Genomic DNA, 20,591 nt, shown 5'->3' with positions numbered 1-20,591 from the left:
TTCACGTTAGCTGACGGCAATCATCGAAAATGATGTCAATGCCAACAGGTTCATTGTCTTCTCGCAGAGATAAGAAAACTGTGAGAACACTACAACAAACAGAATACAACACATTATGGTACGTTGCATACCCCTTTGTCACCTTTTTTTTTTCAATAACTTTCAACATTTAATATAACTAACTTGTGTACTTACGATTTCCCTCTGCAACTTGGCGATGTTGAAGTTTGCCTGGGCGAGTCGCACACTCAAAGTGGCCACATCGCTGGTCAACTGGGCCCTTTCGCCGGCATTTCGATCCACCAGCTTGAGCATCTTGTCCTCCAGACTCTGGTTGACCTTTTGAACCCGCTTGTGCGACTCGTACAGCCGATCGTACTTATCCTGCCACGCTATCACACTATCCTCCAGCTCCACCTGTCGCTCTGTTTCCCTCAAACAGGCCGTTTCCAGGGCATATAGCTGCGTTTGCTTCTCGATCAGCGCCTGTTGCAGCTGCTCAATTTCCGCTGCCGTGGGGGCGTTGGCGGTGGCAGGGGGCGTGGCAGTTATAGCCGTCGCTGTTGCTGCTGCTGTTGCAGTTGATATCTCTGCTGCCTTGGGGTTGCCCGCTGTGGCCGCCTGCAATTGAGTGAGCACGCAAAATGAAATTATGAGCTGCAAATATTTTGTAATTAATTTTGCTTCCGGAGAGCCAAATAAACAAAAACAAACAACAAATGGAAAAACAACAACGCATACCGGACGCAAAGTGTCACACGGTTTCGACTGCAGAACCCGCACTGAAAAGGCACGGACACAGCGAACTCCGTAGAATGCTGCGGACAGCTTCATTATTTTGCCAGTGGATCTCCTCTCCCGGTATTTTCTTTCATTTTTTTCATTTCCTTTTTTTTGCTTAATTTTAAAACCTCATTTTATAAAGCTTTGAGCGTGCTGTGTCATAAAAATGCTCGTCATGGCGGGGAATTTGTGAGCGGGGGGAACTTAACCCATAACGTGCAGCATCTGCTGCAGATAAGGTATTAATCAGTGGGTTAAGGTAGGGTGAAAGGTTAGATACCCTCTAAAATGCCTTTGCAAATATTATAATTGCTGTGATAATATTTGAAGAAAAGAAGCGTTATTTCATTTCAATTTCATAGTTCATATTAATAAAACAAACTAAATAACAGATCATACGTTTGGAAATTTTTCATATAAATCAAATAATTTATTTAGGAAATGCACAATAACCCAGTAAATCCATACACCCCACAATCCACAGGGTAGCGTATCGTATAGTACATGGATCTGAAGCTCTTGACAACTGATAAGCGCAGTGTAAATGTGGATTATACGCCACACAAGCAGGGAGTAATTCAAAAATCATTGAGAGTGTAATGAAACAAGAGAGATCATTTGAAGAGAACCTAAAAAGAGATAATACCTGAGAGCTTTGGCCTTTATAAGCATTTAATCAGTTCCAACACATTTACATACTAATGTAAAAACACTTTGTTGTATTCCCAGTACATAAATAACTATCGTTAAAAGTGAAACAATTTAGTCAAAATATAATACATAAACATATGGAAAGTATTTAACTGACAGTCACAAAAGACATTTAACAAAATAACCATCCCATTGCGTTTTGTCAATAAACCCATGTTTTCCTGGAGATAAGACACACAAATATTTAACTGACAAGCCTTGAAGAATTTTCTATTTCCTTTATCTTAATTAGAATTACAAGCCACAGTCAAAACTATAAAAACGCGGTGGTAAGTTCGAAAACCATTGTAGAACCATTGTGGTTACAGAAGTTTCTATACAAGATGGTTTGGATTTGGAGCCTAATTACACTGGGAATAATTTTTGGAGCAATGGGAGGCGTGATCATTTCTCCGGTTAAATATTTAAAATCTTTAGAGGAAACAAAACTAATTGATTTTTTACAGAGGCAGCTTAATGGTAGTAGCACCACCACCACAACGACTGCAAAGGTAAAATATAGGAATCCCTTTCCCAAAATAATAATTTCTGACTTAGTAAAATAATTGACTTTTTACAGAGTGAGTATTCTCCCAGCAGTGAAAGCACCACCACCTCAACGACAGCAAAGGTAAAATATATGCATCTTTAAAAACGCATTAAAGAATGCGAAATCCCTTTTCGAAAATAGTAATTTATGGTAAACAAAACGAATCAAAACTAATTGATTTTTTACAGAGCGAGTCTTCTCCCAGCAGTGTAAGCACCACCACCTCAGCGACAGGAAAGGTAAAATATAGGAATCCCTTTCCCAAAATAGTAATTTATGGTAAACAAAAAATACATATATCTTTTAGGTGACATCCCCAGTCGATCTGAAAACTAATGAAACTACACTGGAACCCTTAGCTGCACTCGATAAGTCAATAACCGCTGATCTTGAAAATATTCTAACTAAATATGAGCGTGAATGCATGGGTAATTCGGAATTTACAGAAAATCTCGACCTCATACGCAAGGCTGTAAAATGGAACAAGGATCAGTTGGAAGCCAAGATAAACGCAAAAATTAATTTTAATACGTATAATGGACAACGTATTTCACTTGAAAAACAAATTGATCAGCGCATAGAGGCCCTTAATAATATACTGCCTACCCAAGAACCGAATAGTCGTTGCTCGAAATTTTACTTGAAACAAAGAGAAACTCTTAAGAATGCCAAAACACTTTCGAATGAAGGAAAATCATCAGCTTTACTTCAAAGCAAAGAAATTTGCAAAACCAATGATTACAATTATGACGATTATTATTACTAGCAGAATCAGCAATCTAATATTTATTTATAATTATTATTACAACTGAGTGTATCAAATGTTGAATAAAGTGTAATAGTAATAGAGAACACTCAAATTGAAATAATGAACAATGTTTTGTAGAGTTACTTAGTTAATTTCAACTTGCAAAAATTGAAAAGAAGACATTTATTCGCCAAGTTAGCAGAGTACTGAGTACTCTTCCCTTTCTTTGTATTAAAGTCACGACCTCTCCTAATCCATAACGCGGTTATCAATATCAATACGAGTACTCATCCATCTTCGGTTTGTCCAATTAAGTTGGGGAATTTAGTTGGGGAGTTTAGTTGTGAGTCGCGACGCAGATGGCCGGGAATCAAAGTGCAAACTACGTTGGCAAACAACTAATTGGATTAACTTGACACAAAAACGAGAAGGAGTTGCAGCCAGAATGTCGCCAGTGGAAACTTTGTCTTTGCTTACTCCTTTGGACTCCTTGAAAGCGTTGGAAAACCGCATGAGTTTTCCTTTCGTCACATACGACGAGCGACATGAATTGGCGAGGGAAAGTCGAATGTCGCCTGTCGCTTGGGCTCAAACCTAAAAACTGCAAAATGTACAGAAAATTTAATTAAAAAAGGATTTTCGGCCTGTGTGCCAGTTGCTTGGCTTCCACTTCTTCGCTGAGCTGGCCCCTTTTCGATTTTTCCCACATTTTCCAGCTCGAGCCAAATAATTTTTCTTCGCACTCCATTTCTGCCAGCAACGCATAAGAAAATTCAATTTATAGTTTGTGTGTGTGGGCGTGGCAAATTGCCAAAGACAGACAATGCTATTAATTAATTTGGAAAGCATTTGCCGGGCGGAAGAAGGCGGTAACAATTAAAATGGAACCGGTTAAAGTGCCGTCGGGGTGTTTTTAGATGCCAAGTTGATGAAGAGTTGGCTCAAAAGTTTGCTTTTCGCCTCCACATGTGTGAGTTTCCGGTTCAGTTTAGGTACATACATTTATACATCCTACACACATTTCCCGGCATATGATATGTACTTGTTTTCCCTCTACGATTTGTTTGCCTTTGGTCATTAAAACCTTTTTCGTGTTTTCACTTTTTTCTGTTTTTAACCCACATTTATGTTAGGTTTTTTGCTAGCGGCCTGTTGTTCAATTATTTATTAAATGCTTTTTGCTTTGATGTACACAAATAACTTAACAAGCTAAATGAAGTTGTGTTTTTGGGGCCTAAATGGGGCAATTATCTGTTATTTTTTTCATTTTGTTAATAATTTTTAATTGATTATTAAGGATTAAGTTGTAAAATGAAAAATTGGCTGGTTTATAGTTTTTTTCACGTTTTATGGCAATAAAAAGTATCTTGTTCGGTTAAAATCGCATTTGGCACCTATTTTACTATCAGTAAACCAAAGTGACAATTTAATGTCGCAATATAAATGATGGATGATCTCCAATGAATTAATTAGCTATAAATTTAAGATAGCAAAGGAAATGCGTTTATAATTTGTTATAATCACATAGTTCTAAAGTCATTTGAGTGCTCTTAATTCTGAACCAGAGCACAAAACCCGCTTGTACCAACTTATTTCAACTTTATGTCAGATTCGAGCTATAAAAGTTGATTCAAGTACTCCTTTTTGTTTCTTGAAACTCACTTCAATCCTTTAGCTGCTCATTTTTCACAGTTAACGTAGAGCTCGAAGAAAGGAAAAGCAGCTCGTCGAGTTTTCCCACGCACGCTGATGACTCACCGAAGAGCCTTTTCTAATTGTCATCCTTCTTCTGCTTGGAGTAGTGCATTGGAAAACCCAGAAAGTAATAAGGAGAGCTTGAGAAAATGGCAAAAGAAAAAAAAAACAAAATGGGGAGTTCGGTGTCCCTGTCATCATTATTTATTATGTTGCTCAAGTCTTTCATTACACAAGCATTTTTGTCTTTCATTTGTTGCCTTTGTGCCGAAAAAATAAAAACGCAACAGGAAAACGCGGGAGAATTTCTTATCAGTCTTACCGAGGATGTTGCCACATTCCTTCACTGCTTATTTACAGTTATTCGGTTGCTCATTTTCCCCTTCATTTTCTTCCTTACCCACACAAGGACTTACAAGGATGTACGAACCGGAAGTGTGGACTCCAACTTAGACTTGCAACAGAGGAATAATTCGCATCATTACAAAGTGCGGGGCTCACTTCAAAACACATTGAATGGTGATGAGTAGGCAGGGATTTCTAATTAAAAATGTATGTAATTTTATAAATCACTGATATCATTCCCTGCAACCTTGAATTCGCATAAAAAAGGGTGGATAAAAGTATGCTTTATATTTTAAAGGCAAATACTTTTTGGCACCCTTAGAACCTTAAATTGTGTATTTCCTCTGCTTCATGAACTAACTTTACTGTTCAGCCTCATTTGAGGGGATAATTACAGATTACCCAAAGGCCCCGGCCACCTCGATTTCGAGCATGTTGTTTCAGTAACCCAAAACTCGCGACTTTTTCCCGGTTCAATCGATAAACAAATGCGGTAAACATCAATGGGCAGCGGAACTGCCTTCCCAGCGGGAAACGCACACAAGAGTGCTTGGGCAAACAACCTCGTTGGATGATGAATGGAAGGTCAATTGCCGTGACCCCCAGCGCAAAGGAAATAAAACTGGGGCCAGTAGCACCACTGACATTTAACGCAAAGCGACGCGAGCCTGTCAATGCCAATGTCCTGGATGTGAAGTCAGGATACGAGGATGCAGGATGCGAGAACGCGAGGAGGAAATGCGAGAAATGGAGCCGGGGCAACTCGAGATCCCGACGAGGAATGTTTATGCGAATGCTTGGGCACAAAAACATACGTGACGTTCCCCAGTTTTCCCACCCAATCTCGTTCACTTCGACTCTCCAGCCGCCCTTTCTATTCATGGATGTCCTGCAGTCGAAGAAACTTGACTTCAAATAATGAGCCTAGGCACATGGAGGAAAATTTCCACTTAAGTAATGAACACTTTTTAAATCATAATATTGATAATTTAAAGCATATGCGTATGCAACAATAAAATTTACAGCTTAAACTCATTCTTTTCTTCTTTTCAACAACATTATAAGTGATTTCAAATACTCAATACTTGATTTCTCAAAGTAAAATTATATCTAGTATGATTCTATAGACATTTATTTCTACATTATTTTTCCAAGTGTCCTTAAGCGGCGGAAGCGATGTGCACCGACTGACAGCTGAAGGAACACGAATAAACGAGAAGTCTGGGCTCTGAGTTCTGGGTTCTGGGTTGTGGCATCGGGAGAAGCGAAATCCCTCAGCTGGAAAAATGCCTCATCTTGGCCTGACAGTTCGCCGAGTTGCGTCAACTTGTCGTCATATTTTTCAGTCAACTGAAAGTTCTCTATGACTTCCTCGGTATGAGTATGGATGTATCTGCTGTGTGTGTGTGTAACGAGGCGACAGTGGTCCTAGTTGGGTGTGTGGCTGTGTAATTAGGATAATGGTTGCAGTGGCAAACCATTCAATATCATATTTATAGAATGCTCCGCAATCGCTTAGTGTTCTTTTTCAATTTGCAGAGCGATTTACCACGACACCTTCATTTTAAATTTATGATTCCGTTTGCTGTTTAATCAGGATCTTGTAGCTTTAGGAAAAGTCTGTGTATATACTATAGTTAGTAGATATGTGCATATAGTTGGTCTATAGTTAGTCATGCTTTACATTTGGTACTAAATTTTAGATGTTAGTAAACTGGTCTGCATTACTTTAACTTACGCTTATAAATCCAATACCTTACTAGTTCATGATATTTGCTTTATTTTCCATTTAAGCAATGTACTTAACCAAATTCAAATAGTTAGCAAAACCACTGTGCATTATCGTTTGGCGCACAGAAGGGCCCTAAATGTGAATTGTATGTATCCGGGCGCATTTCTTATTGTGCCTATCTGTGTCGGGTTGAATATTCCGAGCAATTTTCGCCTGACACATTATGTTAATACGCTTGTAGCTTAACGCTGCCAAATATTGAACTACATATGTACATATATACATATGTACTTACATGAGGCAGTTATCGTTTTGTATTCAAATCGAAACACGCACACACGTGCCCCACAAAAAAAAAAAGTCGCGCAAAATTTATGCACATTTTGATGACATTTTGAACGCATAACGCAAAATGTCAAATACATAAAAATGAAAAGCCGGTGAAACGAGTTACGAAGTGAAAGAGTAAACCAAATGTCGAAATCATTTCATACAACACACGCACACACGAAATTCCAAAAGTCCCTTTTTGTACAGAGCGAGAAAATATTTAAGGTGGTTTTAATATTTATTTTAGATTTAAAGTGTTAAAGCCCACAAATATCTTATTTAAACATAAACCTTTTTTTACTTGAAAGTGTGTTAATTTTAAATAATTCTACAATGCTAATTGACCGATTGTATCAATATGGCGTATGATTATTTTGTATCTTAAATCTTTTTTTATTTAAAAGTGTGTTAATTTTTAATAATTCTACAATGCTAATCGACCGATTGTATCAGTATGGAGTATGATTATTTTCTCAGTGTATTAAAATACATATCGAATAACGCGAAGCGGAAATCGATGACGGCCATTTGCCGTAAATTGAGGCATTTTGCCCCAACACTCTTGTAATTGTACCGCTGAAAGATGGAAAGTGACGATGGGGGAAAAAGGGAAAAAATGGGTGGGTTGCGGGGAAATGGCTGGGAAAATGTAGAAAAGGGGCGGGGGCAAGGCTATCTGCTCTGCGGCTGCGACACATTCAGCCGGCTATTTTTAGCTCGATTTTCATTTAATTTGCTGCCCATGCTGCATAACTAAAAATGGCGAACGGTAGTCAGGCTTCAAATGCAGAGAAGGGGGTCAGGAAAAGCACGGGAAAAGCGGAAAAACCAGGCGGCGGTTTATGTTTTTCAATTACTCTGGCCGCAAAATTTGCAATTTAGATAGCAATTTTTAGGGAACATTTCAGCGTTCAGTGTTTTTGCTTTGCTGCTTGTTTTTTTTTTCCACGCGCCCCATATTTATTTCATTTTTGCTTGGTAGTATCCGTGCAATTTGGCAAATTGTGTGCAGGGGGCAAAAACCACGTATGTGCGTGGCTAATACCAATTTCTAGTCAATTACGCAAAAATTTGAATGTTTAAAGAGCCAACGGTTTTTTTTTTTCATGCATGCAAGCGAACTCAATTTGTTGAGCGCAAACTTTTTGGGGGCAAATTGAAATTTCCTAAATCTCGTTAGCCGTAAACTTTTTGGATGGAATTTAATTGATCCTAATATGATGCATGTGGATAAAGTTCTTAGTGCAACGCTTTTCAAGTTCAATCGTTAACAAAATTACACATAATAAATCATCAACACATTTGCAAAGTTAAACCAGAGATTTTCTAATTAAATTATAAATACAAATAGTTTATTTTGGGTAAAATAACGAAGCATAAAATGGTTAGTTATTACATTAAATGAACCTATGAAAACATAATAACCACATCTGTTTCCAATTGAAAATAAAGATATACCAGTTATTTTGGGCAAATGATAAATAAATTGCTTACTCAAACAAATACCTAGTTTGTGTAGCAAATAACAATTTGTTGTACTTTTCGCACGATAATGCTGCAAACAAAACAGCCAACTTTTCTAATAATTTTAATTGGCATTTAAAATATTTGCTATGCAAATTGTGTCGCCATGGGTTGTAGAATTATTTGTCTTTCATCTTCCTTCCTGCCGGTTTTCCTCCGGCTTTCCTCGGGCTTTCCATATCCTTTGCACCTACCCTCCCCGTTATCTGTGTGTGTTCAGAGACTTGGAAAATCCGTGTGCAATGTCAGTTGCAAAGGGGAAGAAGGGGAACTACGAGTATTTATGTGGGTGCAACGTGGCGTATGATTAATGAAAAAGGGGGTAGGAAAAGCGCATCATTTATACATAGTGCATATGGACAAAGTTAAGAGAGCATTGCCACTGGCAGATAAAGAAAAAAGCTAAGGGAAAAGCGAAGGAAAGCTAGGGTAAAGAGGGGATTGCAATAGGAATCGATTAAAAACAAAACGTTGATTGAATTTTCCCTGGCCAAAAGCAGTTATGAGGAATAAAGGGAAATTGGACAAAAGAGAAAAGTGGGGAGCAGAAACTAAGGAAAGTCGAAAAGATAAAGCAGCAATGCAGCAGCAGTGGCATCAACAATAATAACAATCGGCCCCAACCCCCAAAATGCCAATATCCACTCCTGGTTCTGTTCTTTTCTTTTTTTTTTTTTGGCTAAAAGGGAAATAAGCAATTTCAGCAAATAAATCGTAAAAAGTAAAAGTAATAAAATCACGAAAATGAGAAAAGAAACCACACACACTCACACACATGTGTGCATGAAGAAAATGATGGCAAAATGAAAATACTCGTTGCTATCAAAAACAGACAGCAAACGCAATCGCAATCGAAGTAACTGAGAAGAGCCGGCGAAATTGGGTGACTACGCAGGAGGGCGGGAAAGTCAGGGGGGGTGGGGGAAAAGCCAAATTTGGAGCGTGAGATAACGCCTAATGTGGTGGAAATGGCGGTGCCAACAGTGGTGCAAAGGTCCTTGATTAAGAAAAGCCAAGAAAATGGGAGGGGAAAAACATCACAAATTAATGAGTAAATGTTGGCACACGAATGCCGAAATCGAAGCAGGTTATGAAAATATTGATTTTGGCTCAGCTTTATTACTTAGAAAAGTATTTTTCGTTTGAGAACTGAAACGCATTTTTAAAGCTCTCCTTTTTTGCAATATAATCGTGTTAAATACTTGCATTTGAAGAACAAAGAAGCTTACAAAAATGTGCAAAAGTATTGCCAATTTTCTCAGACAAAATGAATTTTCTCGCAATTATTTTAGGAAATCCCTAAGCCTTACAGCAATTTACATACATAGAAATCATCAAATTGAATTGATTCGAACACTTGCCCGCATTCATTCAAACATTTCCCATCAACTTAAGCAGCTCAAGACTGGCAATTTTCAATATAATTGATTTCTCGCAGAGACAAAGCCATTGCCAAATTAATCTTCCCATTTCTATTGGCTACAAGTGAAATGCTAATCAAGCCGGCCAAAACAAACCGAAATTCGAGAGAAAAGCGAGCAGGAGACTTATGAAGTCATACGCACTCGAAACTTTTCCAGCTATCCTCACAAAAGAGCACAAAGAGCAGATGAAGAAAATGCTGCACACACTACACACACTCAAAGTTTTCCGACTTTTCCGGCCGCACGAAGGAAATGAGCAAGACATTGAGTCACCTCAGATTGTGGGAGTGTGGAAAAGCAATCAAAATACGGCAGAGACAAAGGCGAAGATAAATAGAGGCAGGCAGACAAGGAAAATATTGCCTTTTCAGTGGCGAGGCAACAGGAAAAAGGAGCAACCGCCGTGGAAATGGGGGAAAAACCAAAAAGCCTTGCTTGAAAAATCACTTTTTCAACTATATGAAAGGCATGTAATTTGAATTCCAATTATGTAGCAAAACAAAATGTCCCTTTAAATCAGCAAAGGCTTCTGTATCATTTAGTTTTGCAATTCTTTTTTAAAGTGTCGAAGAGTTTGCGACAATAAAATAATATTTCAACTTGTAAGCCTTTGCCACACCATATCCTCAAATATATGCGGCAATAAATTAAATCAAAACATCTAGGAATTGACCTTGAGTGCCCGGGACAGATGAACACATCAAGGATGCACAAAGGGCAAGCAATTTTACGGCGTGCAGTCCATTGGCGGTCAGCTTGGGGCCATGAACCCCGCACATATCCTTTCGTTTTGTATGTGTGTTCATGTGTGTGTGTGTGTGTGGATGTCAGGACCTCGGGTGCAATTTCCACTCGCAGCATACACGGCACACACTCACTCACATGTTTGTGGGCGGGCAAATAAGCATAACGAGCTCCATTATCCTTGGGGAAAACTGGTTTGGGATGCAGACTTGCTTTTGCTCTTGCATTACGCATACGCCATGTGAGTCACAACGGAAAGCGCGGGGGGGAAACTGGGGAAAACTCTTTTGTTGCACCGCCAAATTGAAATAATATGCAGGGGACAGCATATATGAAAAGGAAATGGAAAAGCGAGTTCGCACAACCAAGAGATGAAAAAAGCATGAGTCAGCAGATGTTATGTATACACTTATCGCAGGATATGGCAGACCAAAGGATTAAGGGCGCTGTGGTCGCTCGCAAAATGGGAGATTTGTGCAATCGTAGAAATGTTGCTTTTAATAAATGCTCCAAATTGTAAAGTATGCTTTAGCAGTCATCATTTATCATTTATGATGCAGCCGTAATTTCTTGCCCTACAAAACAAGACTTTATTTAATACATTTTTGGTGCCTTTATAAAGTAGAAAAATGTTAACTTAATGACTAAAACAAGGACGCAGGACATCTGCCAGCCAGAGGATACAGATCCTGTAAACTAGAGGCCATTGTACACACGTAGGTCACAAGCGACAGTTGCTGCTCTTCTTTTGACTTTTGTTTTTGGTAGCGAGCTTGAAACGAGTTTCCCCCTTTGGCAGACCTTCCATTCACCCACCTGGGCTTTTCCCATTTCCCATTTTCCCAGTTTGCCGGCTGGGGCGGCATCATTAACATTATGTAAGCAACAACAACAACAACAACAACAACAACAACAACCGGCGACAGCAACAGACGGTAGTGCTTTCACCTTTCCCCGCCTGCAAAACTACACCTGAAGTTGTAATTTATGCTCTGACAAAATGGCGCACACAAAAAAAAACACAAAGAATTGGGGGGTGGAACGTGGAAAAGTGGGAAAAGTGGGAAAAGAGGCCTCTCGCGTAACAACAAATGGGGCTAGAAAGGTAGCCGAAAAGGGGAGCGCATAGTTGGCCTATGTGTTGCACTTGACGGGGTAGCTACTTTTATGTATTTATTTATGTACATATACTATATGTACGAGTATCTCAGGCGCTTGGCCTTTATGGCCGCATAAATTAAAGCATTGAAATATTTTACCATGAGTAATAGAAGAAGATATCAGGCAAAGCAAGACAGGCTTAGAAGTAAGTTGATTTTTAAAAGAGCTACACAATGTCCCTTATACTTATAATAATAGAATGAATCTTAATGATTTTCAAATTAGTTTCATAACTCGAAAGCTGAGCTTGTTTGAGTATCTTTGTTAACACTTTTCATATTCATGTTCAAACTTGGTTTAACAGATTTCCTTTCCTGAAAATTAATTTTACGACCGCAGCATTTGCCATCCGCATGAAAAGTATCTCCGATTTTCAACATTACAACCATCGCTGATGGCAGCAAAAACTTTAATGGCCGGCCATAAAGGAGGAACCACAGTGAATTGTGTGTCCTGCCGCCACAATTCCGAGTGGAAGAATGAGCCGAAGATACATAAGCCAGCACATGCATTCATTCACCTAGGTGAGGCAAAGTTTTGAGCAAACTGCATAAACGAAACTTCTTATAAAGTCTATAAAACGTAATGACTCGCGCTACATGCGCGCCCAGAAAAGTATGCAACAAAAGTTCCACTGACTTTGACTTGACAGGATGAAAATCAAGAAGAGCACAGGACTCGGGGAAATTCCAGCAGGAGAATATTAAGTTTTCCACGTTCCCAGATGGGGGAATTGATTAAAGCCACAGTGGCAGGGAATGAGACGGATTTGGTGCAGGAATTAAATGAAATTGGAAAAGTTGGTGGCGCGACGAGGAAATCTTTAAATCTGATTAAGTTGAGGCTAATTTAGCAAAGTACCGAAGAGTTTTAAATGATCTTCTAATTAAGGCTTTCCCAATTTAATTTAAACTAATATTTTAATAAATTCTGAAAACATTCCCAGTTATAAACATATTTACTTGGTCGAATTTTAAACGAATTTAATATAATTTATACGAATGCCTTTCGCCGAATGAATGCCAACAGCAATTTGGGTCAGAAGGTCTAAATTATATTGCATTGAATAAATTAAATTCTTGTTCAAACATTTACTTTGCCATTTGTAAAGAAAAAAAACACATTTGCTTTTTTAGATTTATTGGCAAATAGAAAGCAAAACTCAATCAATTAAACAATTTGAAAAGTATATTTGCGAGAAATATTAATATAGAACTTTGTGGTATTATATAATTGCTTTGTAATTGGAAAAACCACAATTATTGCAAATAGTAATGCAAATAGTATCTAAATTCATATGGACATGTTTGTCTTGCTAATTGACAACGATGCCACATTTCTGTAAGGTAAGGTAAACTTATAAATCCCTTTTATAGCTAGGTATTCAATATCATAGCTTGAAAGATGTATGCTTGCTGATAAGAACTGATTACTTAGTTAATCTATCATAGAGCTTCTCTCTTGTTGTAGCATTTCGAAGCTCCACTGTGGCGACCTCCTCCCTGTGCACTTACGACGTATGACGTCAAGTCGAGTCGATTGGGGAGTGTGAATGCACTTGAAAATCGCCCAGGGCGCTCGGCAATCGTTGGTTGAAGGATGAAGGATTTTGTGCAACAAAATGTCAAATCACCGACACCAGGCCACCGATACTAGGACACTTTCACCCACACCGACAAGAGCAAACAGCAAATTTGCAAGCTACGTCGCGCCAATGTGTTTGTATTGGCTGTAACTGTGTTTGTATTGTGCACATCTGTGTGTGTGTGTGCTGTGGGTGTGTGTGAGTGCTGTGGGTGGACGGGGAATTGAAAATGGTTTGCAAAATGGCAGCTATTTATATTTGGCCAGGAGTCGTCTGCACTTGTCACACTGATTTCTGCCGATTAGAAATTAATCGAATTTTACTGTCAAATCGAAAGCGGCGGGCGTTCAGGAAGTTGGCGTTACGTTGCCATGGAAATGCAAAAACAAGCAGGCACAGACACGCACGCATACCACGGCACAGAGGCGGGAGTATCCTGTAAGTTAGGGTGACTCCAAAAATATTTCCGCTTACTTCTGAGATTTATTTCGAGGCACATCCCCAGGGACTTAAAAAAAAAGTAAATTCTCATATTAAAATACCATTTTGCTATCAGTAACTTTGGTTCATTCTTGCAAAAAACAAGTTTTTATAAAAAATTACTTTTTTCAAAACTCCGTTCAATGAATTCCTTTACAAAGACCAAAATTCACGAACGCAACTTATCAGAGAGCAAAATCTGCACTTGACTCCTGGTTCGTCCTTTGAAATTGAGCCACCCTAATGGCCGCACACACACACCCACACTCTCGCAGACTGGCAGACACTGACACTGAATGTTACGCAGTCGGCGGTCTTATAGGCAAAATACCGTAACATTTCGCCCGATTGCTGATAATCTGCATTTATATAAGCTGGGAAAATTAAAAGGGGCTCCCATTAGAGGTCCTTTGCGATATTTGATTGGCATTACTTTGACTCCTCTCACCTGTTCCACAACTGTCGACATTTTGTTTTATGTTTTTATTTAACTAACTGCACTGCTCGATATATTTTGCTTCACTGTTTCGCTGGTGCCTTTAGCACTCTTTGTTTCAAAAAAGGATTCGAAAATTTATTTTTTAAAACCGCACCGCATTTTGGTTGTGTTTTCTTTTTCTTTTGCCTTGATTTTACAATTGTACGAGCTTTTGGGAGAGAATTCTTTAGCTTTGAACGCGCAACGAATCCGACGAGTTGCTGCTGCTGAAATCAACTAAAAATCCTTTTTTTGGCGAGCAGGATACTCACGGATTTTTATCCTTGCTTACGCTTAGTGTGACCACACGAATGTTGGAAATATACCGAAATATACCGATGCAAAGATTTGAAAAGAGGTGGAACACTCCGATATTTTGGTTTGCAGCTGTGCTTATGCTATCCTCTGTTAACTAACAGTTGTGATTATATTGCTGATGGAATATAAATAAAATTATATTTAAACAAAATACATCAACATGTTATGCCCAATTTGAATATGGAAGTGTTTTTATTTTGCTGAATGTTAACATATAGAACTATTTGCCGGACTGTATGTTTGAGCCAACCAGGAACGGTCACTCTAAAATACTTTTTCGGCGCAACTCGCACGTTTTCCTTGTAAATAAATAAATAATATATTAAATCAAAGATGTTCCGCTTGCAGCAGTCGCAACCCGATCCCGCCGAGGAGCAAAAGCGCGTGGCCTCCGAGGTCCGCTTCAATTTCATCTTATTTGGAACTATAATAGCCGCTGTTCGCCTGGGTAGGTGAAATTCTTATGTAAAGTCACTCATTTTCACTTATATTTGTCATTTGTTTTCCTTGTGTAAATAGCTCCCGTGGTCCTCAAGCATTTAAATACGGCATAGAAATAAAATTAACTATTAAAAGGATGATCAAAGATGACACATGAGCGTTTACCTATGTGAATACGTTATCAATTACCTAGTTGTTCAAGAAATTCTAGCAAAATCCTATGCAACTGGCACGCGAAATGCATTTATTTAAGAGCACTTTGACCCATTTGATTGTGTTTACAGTTTAAATCGAAGGCATATTTAATGTTTGGTGACTGTCGAGCAGATGAAAGGGAATAAAAAACAAGAAACGTAAATTACAATCCAACGCTATTGATTTTTTAAATACTAGGGGACTTTATGAACATATGAGATTGCAAATCATTTAACTGGCTATGGCTATATAGGGTTAAAATGCAAATAAAGCCCAACGATCTCTTTGTTAATAAAAGCTGTTTAAATAATTTTGACAAGTTCGCGCAATCGATATATCGATAACGCACACCCACTGGGCGCCAGAGCTGGCACATCTAGCAAAACTCGCTGTACTGCTCCTCCCACGCCAGTCAAATCTGGCGGGAAACAAGCTGAACGGCCATCACTACCTGTGTATAAACAGTTGGCAAGAAACGAAGTCGAAAAACCGAGTTTTGCTTGAAATGGCACCGTAAAAAGCCATTAAAAAACTTCCATTATTGTACGACCGAGTCTGAATACATATATGCATATAGAGTAGCAGCAGATAACAGGCAGAGGGGCTGAAAAGCAGCGAAACACCCGGAACATATTGATACATATGGACGTAGACTTCAAGATAACGAAAGAAGTAAGTTGCCGCGTCGCGTTTTTTTATATATTTACCTTTTACTAGCTGTATCTTTTGTTCTCAGGCATTTCCGATAATACATAATGGTGGCGGCCAAGTACGAGCGGCTGAATACCAGTGGTGAGGCGGGTGGCAACGAAAATGGAAATGCCAGCGATGCAGAAGACGAGGAGATCGAGCTCCATTTAGCCCAGCAGTCGCAGCTGAGCAATGGCCATCGTTTGCGGCAGAGCAACTTCAAGTACGCCAGCGGTACGACCGGATACGGCGAGACACCGGGTAGCACCGAAACGGCCACGTTGGCCCAGGACAGCATGATGATGCAGATGGCCGTGGGCACACTGGCCATTATCCTATTGTATCTGGCGCTTTCCATATCGCTGACATTCTATCAAACGCACATTAACCGGGAGATGCCCTTTCCGCTGACCATCGTGACCTATCACCTGGTTGTGAAGTTCCTTCTGGCGGCCACGGCGCGCAAAATCTACAGGATGCGAGTGGGCCGGTCGCGGGTTCAATTGGATTGGAGGCTCGCCCTGAGGAAAATGGCACCAACGGGAGTGGCCAGCGCCATCGACATTGGTTTCTCCAACTGGGGCCTGGCTCTGGTACCCATTTCCCTCTACACCATGACCAAGTCCTCCACCATCGTCTTCATCCTGCTCTTCGCCATCGCTTTTGGACTGGAGAAGAAGGTAAGCCAATGTGCTTTCCAATTAATATTGACTGAAATGGAGAACATACACGTTAAAGAGTTTTTATGAGCCTTATCTAATGAATTGTATAAAAAAACTCACATGCGCAAAAAGGTTTACAACTTTTTAAGCTTCTTATCTAGGTGGTAGAGTAATATGAGTTGAAAACGCTCGTCTCGAAATATATATCTTAATCTTTAACACAGTCTCTCTAATTATATTGATAACACTTAATGATTTTGAAACATTTTTTAATTCACTTAACATTTACCAAAAAAATCACTGAATGATAAAACATTATCTTACAACAGCAACACGATAAAGGAAAGATAAAAAACATTATCTGTGATATTATTTTTGTAGACCACGAATGTTGCATTATTATCAGTTAATTGTAAGCAATCCATATACCCAGTCATTTTACTTGTTGATAAGTAATTTGGCATATTTATAAACATGCGATGATTTGGTAATAACTTTAGAGCAGATGGCTATCAGTTAGCTAATAAAAACGGAAATAAAAATAGCACTAAACTGGTTTAGAAACTTGCTGGTCTAGTTTCTTTTAAGTAGATTAGAATTGTTGAAACCCCAGAATTGAAAGCGAATTATGCACCTTCTTTGTCCAATTATGATTATGCATTAATGGCCTTATTTACTTTCAGAGCTGGTCTCTGGTCTCGATTGTGGGCCTCATAGGCATTGGCCTTCTGATGTTCACCTACAAGTCAACGGACTTCAATGCCCTTGGCTTCTTCTTCATCCTTTTCGCCTCGTTGAGCAGCGGACTGCGATGGAGTTTTGCGCAGTTCATAATGCAGAAATCGAAGCTAGGCTTGCACAATCCCATCGACATGATATATTATATGCAGCCGTGGATGATTGCCTCACTGGTGCCCCTCGTAATTGGAATCGAGGGTAAGTTTGTAGCTCAGTGTGCAACAATGAACACTTAAATATGACCAATCCTTTCCAGGTGCCAACCTCATCGTGGTGATAGAAGATCTGCACAACCACACCTCGAATGAGATAACTTGGGCCATTGCGAGGATAACAGTGGGAGCTTTGCTGGCTTTTTTCATGGAGTTCAGCGAGTTCCTAGTGCTGTGCAAGACCTCCAGTCTGACGCTCTCGATAGCTGGGATATTCAAGGATATCTGCCAGTTGGCATTAGCTGTGACCATCAGGAACGACCACCTGAGTGTTATCAACACCATTGGCCTGGCCATTTGCCTGGCGGGTATCTTTTGCCACCTCCTGCACAAGTACTCCAATATGAAGGAGATGCAGAAGCAGCAGGAGTTGTCACTTGAAAACGACCATGAGGAGTCTTCTCCTGGGGAGTACAAATTCAACGAGGGCAGTGCCATTGTGGGTGTCCATGTGAAATCGCATTCCACACTGACGGTGCCATTGCTGGAGCAAACCGATTCGGAGGACGAGTCTGGTCCAAGCAACAAACAGAACGCCTCCGATGTGATCTTCGACGTGCTGAAGCGACGCGACATGCAGCGATGAAAGCCAATCCTTGTACAGATGTCCTGTTGATGTAAATGTTGTAAATTCAAGCTACTTTTATGTTTACCAGCACCTTTGCCCACGAAACTACTTACCACACTGGGATGGCAATGCAGGTTTAAGTAAGTTAGTTAGTTTGACACTCTTCATTCCTTCCGACACCGATTCCCCGACTTCCTCGATGCATTCCCGCCTTGTGCATTTAAGAGCTAGGCTAGATATGTGAGACGTCTATCAAATTGATGTGTGTGTGCTATCCTCTAATGAGTAACACTCATATTTAAATTGATTTCATTTTAACGACACGAAATCGTAGGTACAAAGGGTAATCTTTGGACAATCAATTAATCCTTCTGTGCACTGGCAACAATCTATTACATCCTTTAATATCAAATAATTTTGATCTTTTAGCATTTGTGAAGCTATAAATGTATTGAAACTGTCCAAAGTTTACTTGAGTACCGAAATCTATCTCGTTTCTTTTTTGTAAAAACTCAATCTTAAGTCATACAACCTATGTAAAAATAAGAAAGCCTTAAAGACCTTTTCATTGTTCCTTAACTGACATCTTTAATTTGGCATTCCAAATTTAATTGTAATCCTATTTTAGTTATAAGAAATTTTGAATTTGAAAGCTCCCGAAAATGTCTGATTAAATTAAACAAGGGCCATTGTTTTTTAGCAAATTATTAATAATGTCTTTGTTGTTTTTAGTTGATAATACATCTTTTTTGTTGAGTTTTTGACATTTTGTATTCATAAGTTTATAAGATAATTTCAAATATATATTAATTACATATATATTAACGCATAACATCACGATTATAATATGGGTGAGGTTCAACTCAATTGAACAATACCATATCTACGTAACCGATGTCATTTCACCTTTAAACCATTTGGATTTCCTCCAAATGGAAATAGCTTCTTCTTTTCCTTGTGCTACTAATCTTTGGGATCGCTTTCCACTTTGGCGTGTTTCAATGGGTGGAGGTTTTCAGCATCGTCTTCAAAGCGCGGCCGCTTCAAATTAGTTTGCTCTTTGGGAAGTAAAGTGGTGGAATGTGGAGGTGGATCCTGCAGCTGCACGGTGATAATGTTGTAGGTCTCTACTGTGACAACTTCATCAGAGACCACCACGTTAGTGTTTTCAGTGAAGGACTCTTCAAATCCAGAATCGGGACTGGCTAAATTCTGGTTGGTCTGAATGGAGGGTCCGTCGTAATCGGGCTGAATAATCTGGTAATAATGATAGTCGGTCAGGATGTTCATATACGGCTCCACTTGGGCCTCGGTGTAAGAGGTCAGCCCAACGAGGTACTGCGACCAGCACCGGACCCCGCTGACCTGTCGAACTGCAGCAATGCAGGCGGCTGCCAAAAGCGATGGCAGATCATTGGCAAATCTGGAAACTGAGGGTATGTTTGGTATCATGCTGCTTCCTCGGCAATTCCGTACTTACTGTGCAATGTGTAATCCGCCATGCGAAGCAGCAACTGAGCCAACATAGACAGCATCTCTTCGAAGCTTATATATCGCTGATATGGCTGGATGTAATGGTTCCTCTCGCACTCATCCAACATCTCGGTGTAGTTTTTAAAATCGGAGCGAGTGAGAAAACTGCAGGCGAACAGCTCAACAAAACTGGCAGTTGTGGGACGCACCAGCTCGAAGTTGAGGAAGCACAGGATCTTCCTTTCCACAGCCCTGTACTCGAATGCCGTATAGGCGTTCTTCACCATTCGGTTCATTTCGCTGTAGTGCGGAATAAACGCATCGGTGTTTTCGATCTGCGCTGCGATGTGAAGACAGGTGATGGCCACCAGGAACAGCTTGTCCGGACGGATTTTGTAGTGATCAACAAAGCGATCCATATAGTAAACGGCTGCAGTGAAAGGAGCATAAGTTACATACAGAAGTTACAATTAGCTGTACGTGAAGCGAGGCTCCACTGTAATGTGCTCACCCAGGTGCAGAGCACAGCGACTGAGCTTGTGGGCGCGGGTCACCAGTTTGAGCAACTGCAGCATTCTTTGTCGCTCGCTCAATTGCGGCGAAAGGAAAAACATCGGCCGCCGGCGGAGTTCTTGCTCCCTCATGGTCAAAAATATATCCCGGGCATAGTCACTGAGCCAATGTGTCTTAGCCAGGCGCTTTAAATTGATATTTAAGAAAATACATACATATGTACATAAATAAATTCTGACACGCAAAAATTAAGCACATGTCCGTTTACCTCGACATCTGCTTGCTGGGAAGTCTTCTTTAATTTGTGGTCGACGACGAAGATGTTCTGCTCGGCAGCCACATTCTGCTCCATTATATCGAAATATCCTGCAGATATTGAATGTCTAAATCACGGATTTTAGGCAACAACTAACTTTACGGCGGAATAAGCAAAACAAAAGGAGCGCTAACATGGCGGTATAACGGCTCCGGCCAGGGCTACCACACTGTGAACAGAGGCAGCCGCGTTGCCA

At 39.8% G+C, this 20,591-nt stretch overlaps 5 protein-coding genes across 7 annotated transcripts in view; 3 read left to right on the top strand and 2 right to left on the bottom strand.

The window, feature by feature from the left end:
• Positions 1 to 14,487, bottom strand: part of LOC120448290 (ras guanine nucleotide exchange factor B) — a 40,830-nt gene extending 26,343 nt beyond the window's left edge. For 2 of the 3 annotated variants that reach the window (XM_039630226.1, XM_039630227.1), the window contains exons 1-2: positions 14,240 to 14,487; positions 196 to 621 (exon numbers count right to left, since the gene is read on the bottom strand). In XM_039630226.1, coding sequence (XP_039486160.1) covers positions 196 to 621; positions 14,240 to 14,260 — 447 coding nt within the window. In that variant the 5' untranslated portion in view covers positions 14,261 to 14,487. Of the gene's footprint in view, positions 1 to 195; positions 622 to 741; positions 821 to 14,239 lie in introns of those variants that run through there. The other variant, XM_039630228.1, reaches the window with a different exon arrangement.
• Positions 1,768 to 2,854, top strand: LOC120448292. Its single transcript, XM_039630230.2, has 5 exons — positions 1,768 to 1,889; positions 1,941 to 1,985; positions 2,054 to 2,104; positions 2,212 to 2,262; positions 2,331 to 2,854. The coding sequence occupies exons 1-5, from the start codon at positions 1,818 to 1,820 to the stop codon at positions 2,787 to 2,789; spliced, it is 678 nt and encodes a 225-aa protein (XP_039486164.1). The 5' UTR covers positions 1,768 to 1,817; the 3' UTR covers positions 2,790 to 2,854.
• Positions 14,488 to 14,843: 356 nt separating the features above from the next.
• LOC120447546 lies at positions 14,844 to 15,392 on the top strand. Its single transcript, XM_039628992.2, has 2 exons — positions 14,844 to 15,035; positions 15,107 to 15,392. The coding sequence occupies exons 1-2, from the start codon at positions 14,921 to 14,923 to the stop codon at positions 15,139 to 15,141; spliced, it is 150 nt and encodes a 49-aa protein (XP_039484926.1). The 5' UTR covers positions 14,844 to 14,920; the 3' UTR covers positions 15,142 to 15,392.
• Positions 15,393 to 15,661: 269 nt separating this feature from the next.
• On the top strand, positions 15,662 to 18,797 carry LOC120447543 (solute carrier family 35 member C2). The gene is made up of 4 exons (XM_039628989.2): positions 15,662 to 15,895; positions 15,960 to 16,593; positions 17,259 to 17,511; positions 17,570 to 18,797. Exons 2-4 carry the CDS (start codon positions 15,979 to 15,981, stop codon positions 18,109 to 18,111), a joined length of 1,410 nt encoding a protein of 469 aa, XP_039484923.1. The 5' UTR covers positions 15,662 to 15,895; positions 15,960 to 15,978; the 3' UTR covers positions 18,112 to 18,797.
• LOC120447544 (cyclin-J) lies at positions 18,783 to 20,552 on the bottom strand. Its single transcript, XM_039628990.2, has 4 exons — positions 20,348 to 20,552; positions 20,078 to 20,264; positions 19,574 to 19,996; positions 18,783 to 19,523 (listed from the first exon to the last, which is right to left on the bottom strand). Exons 1-4 carry the CDS (start codon positions 20,429 to 20,431, stop codon positions 19,057 to 19,059), a joined length of 1,161 nt encoding a protein of 386 aa, XP_039484924.1. The 5' UTR covers positions 20,432 to 20,552; the 3' UTR covers positions 18,783 to 19,056.
• Between the last annotated feature and the right edge of the window lie 39 nt (positions 20,553 to 20,591).

This window comes from Drosophila santomea, chromosome 3L (genome assembly GCF_016746245.2).
Source record: "Drosophila santomea strain STO CAGO 1482 chromosome 3L, Prin_Dsan_1.1, whole genome shotgun sequence".
In the NCBI taxonomy this organism is placed as follows: Eukaryota; Metazoa; Arthropoda; class Insecta; order Diptera; family Drosophilidae; genus Drosophila; species Drosophila santomea.
The sequence above is the reverse complement of the archived record's forward strand: the minus strand, read 5'-3'. Positions and strand labels throughout refer to the sequence as shown.

Coding starts and splice junctions, on each gene's coding strand:
- LOC120448292 (XM_039630230.2), top strand. CDS start 1,818: ATGGTTTGGATTTGGAGCCTAATTACACTGGGAATAATTTTTGGAGCA. Junction 1,986..2,053: donor CCACCACAACGACTGCAAAG/GTAAAATATAGG, acceptor GACTTTTTACAG/AGTGAGTATTCTCCCAGCAG. Junction 2,263..2,330: donor CCACCTCAGCGACAGGAAAG/GTAAAATATAGG, acceptor TATATCTTTTAG/GTGACATCCCCAGTCGATCT.
- LOC120447546 (XM_039628992.2), top strand. CDS start 14,921: ATGTTCCGCTTGCAGCAGTCGCAACCCGATCCCGCCGAGGAGCAAAAG. Junction 15,036..15,106: donor AATAGCCGCTGTTCGCCTGG/GTAGGTGAAATT, acceptor TTGTGTAAATAG/CTCCCGTGGTCCTCAAGCAT.
- LOC120447543 (XM_039628989.2), top strand. CDS start 15,979: ATGGTGGCGGCCAAGTACGAGCGGCTGAATACCAGTGGTGAGGCGGGT. Junction 16,594..17,258: donor CTTTTGGACTGGAGAAGAAG/GTAAGCCAATGT, acceptor ATTTACTTTCAG/AGCTGGTCTCTGGTCTCGAT. Junction 17,512..17,569: donor CCTCGTAATTGGAATCGAGG/GTAAGTTTGTAG, acceptor AATCCTTTCCAG/GTGCCAACCTCATCGTGGTG.
- LOC120447544 (XM_039628990.2), bottom strand. CDS start 20,431: ATGGAGCAGAATGTGGCTGCCGAGCAGAACATCTTCGTCGTCGACCAC. Junction 19,997..20,077: donor TCGCTGTGCTCTGCACCTGG/GTGAGCACATTA, acceptor CTTTCACTGCAG/CCGTTTACTATATGGATCGC. Junction 19,524..19,573: donor GGCGGATTACACATTGCACA/GTAAGTACGGAA, acceptor ACATACCCTCAG/TTTCCAGATTTGCCAATGAT.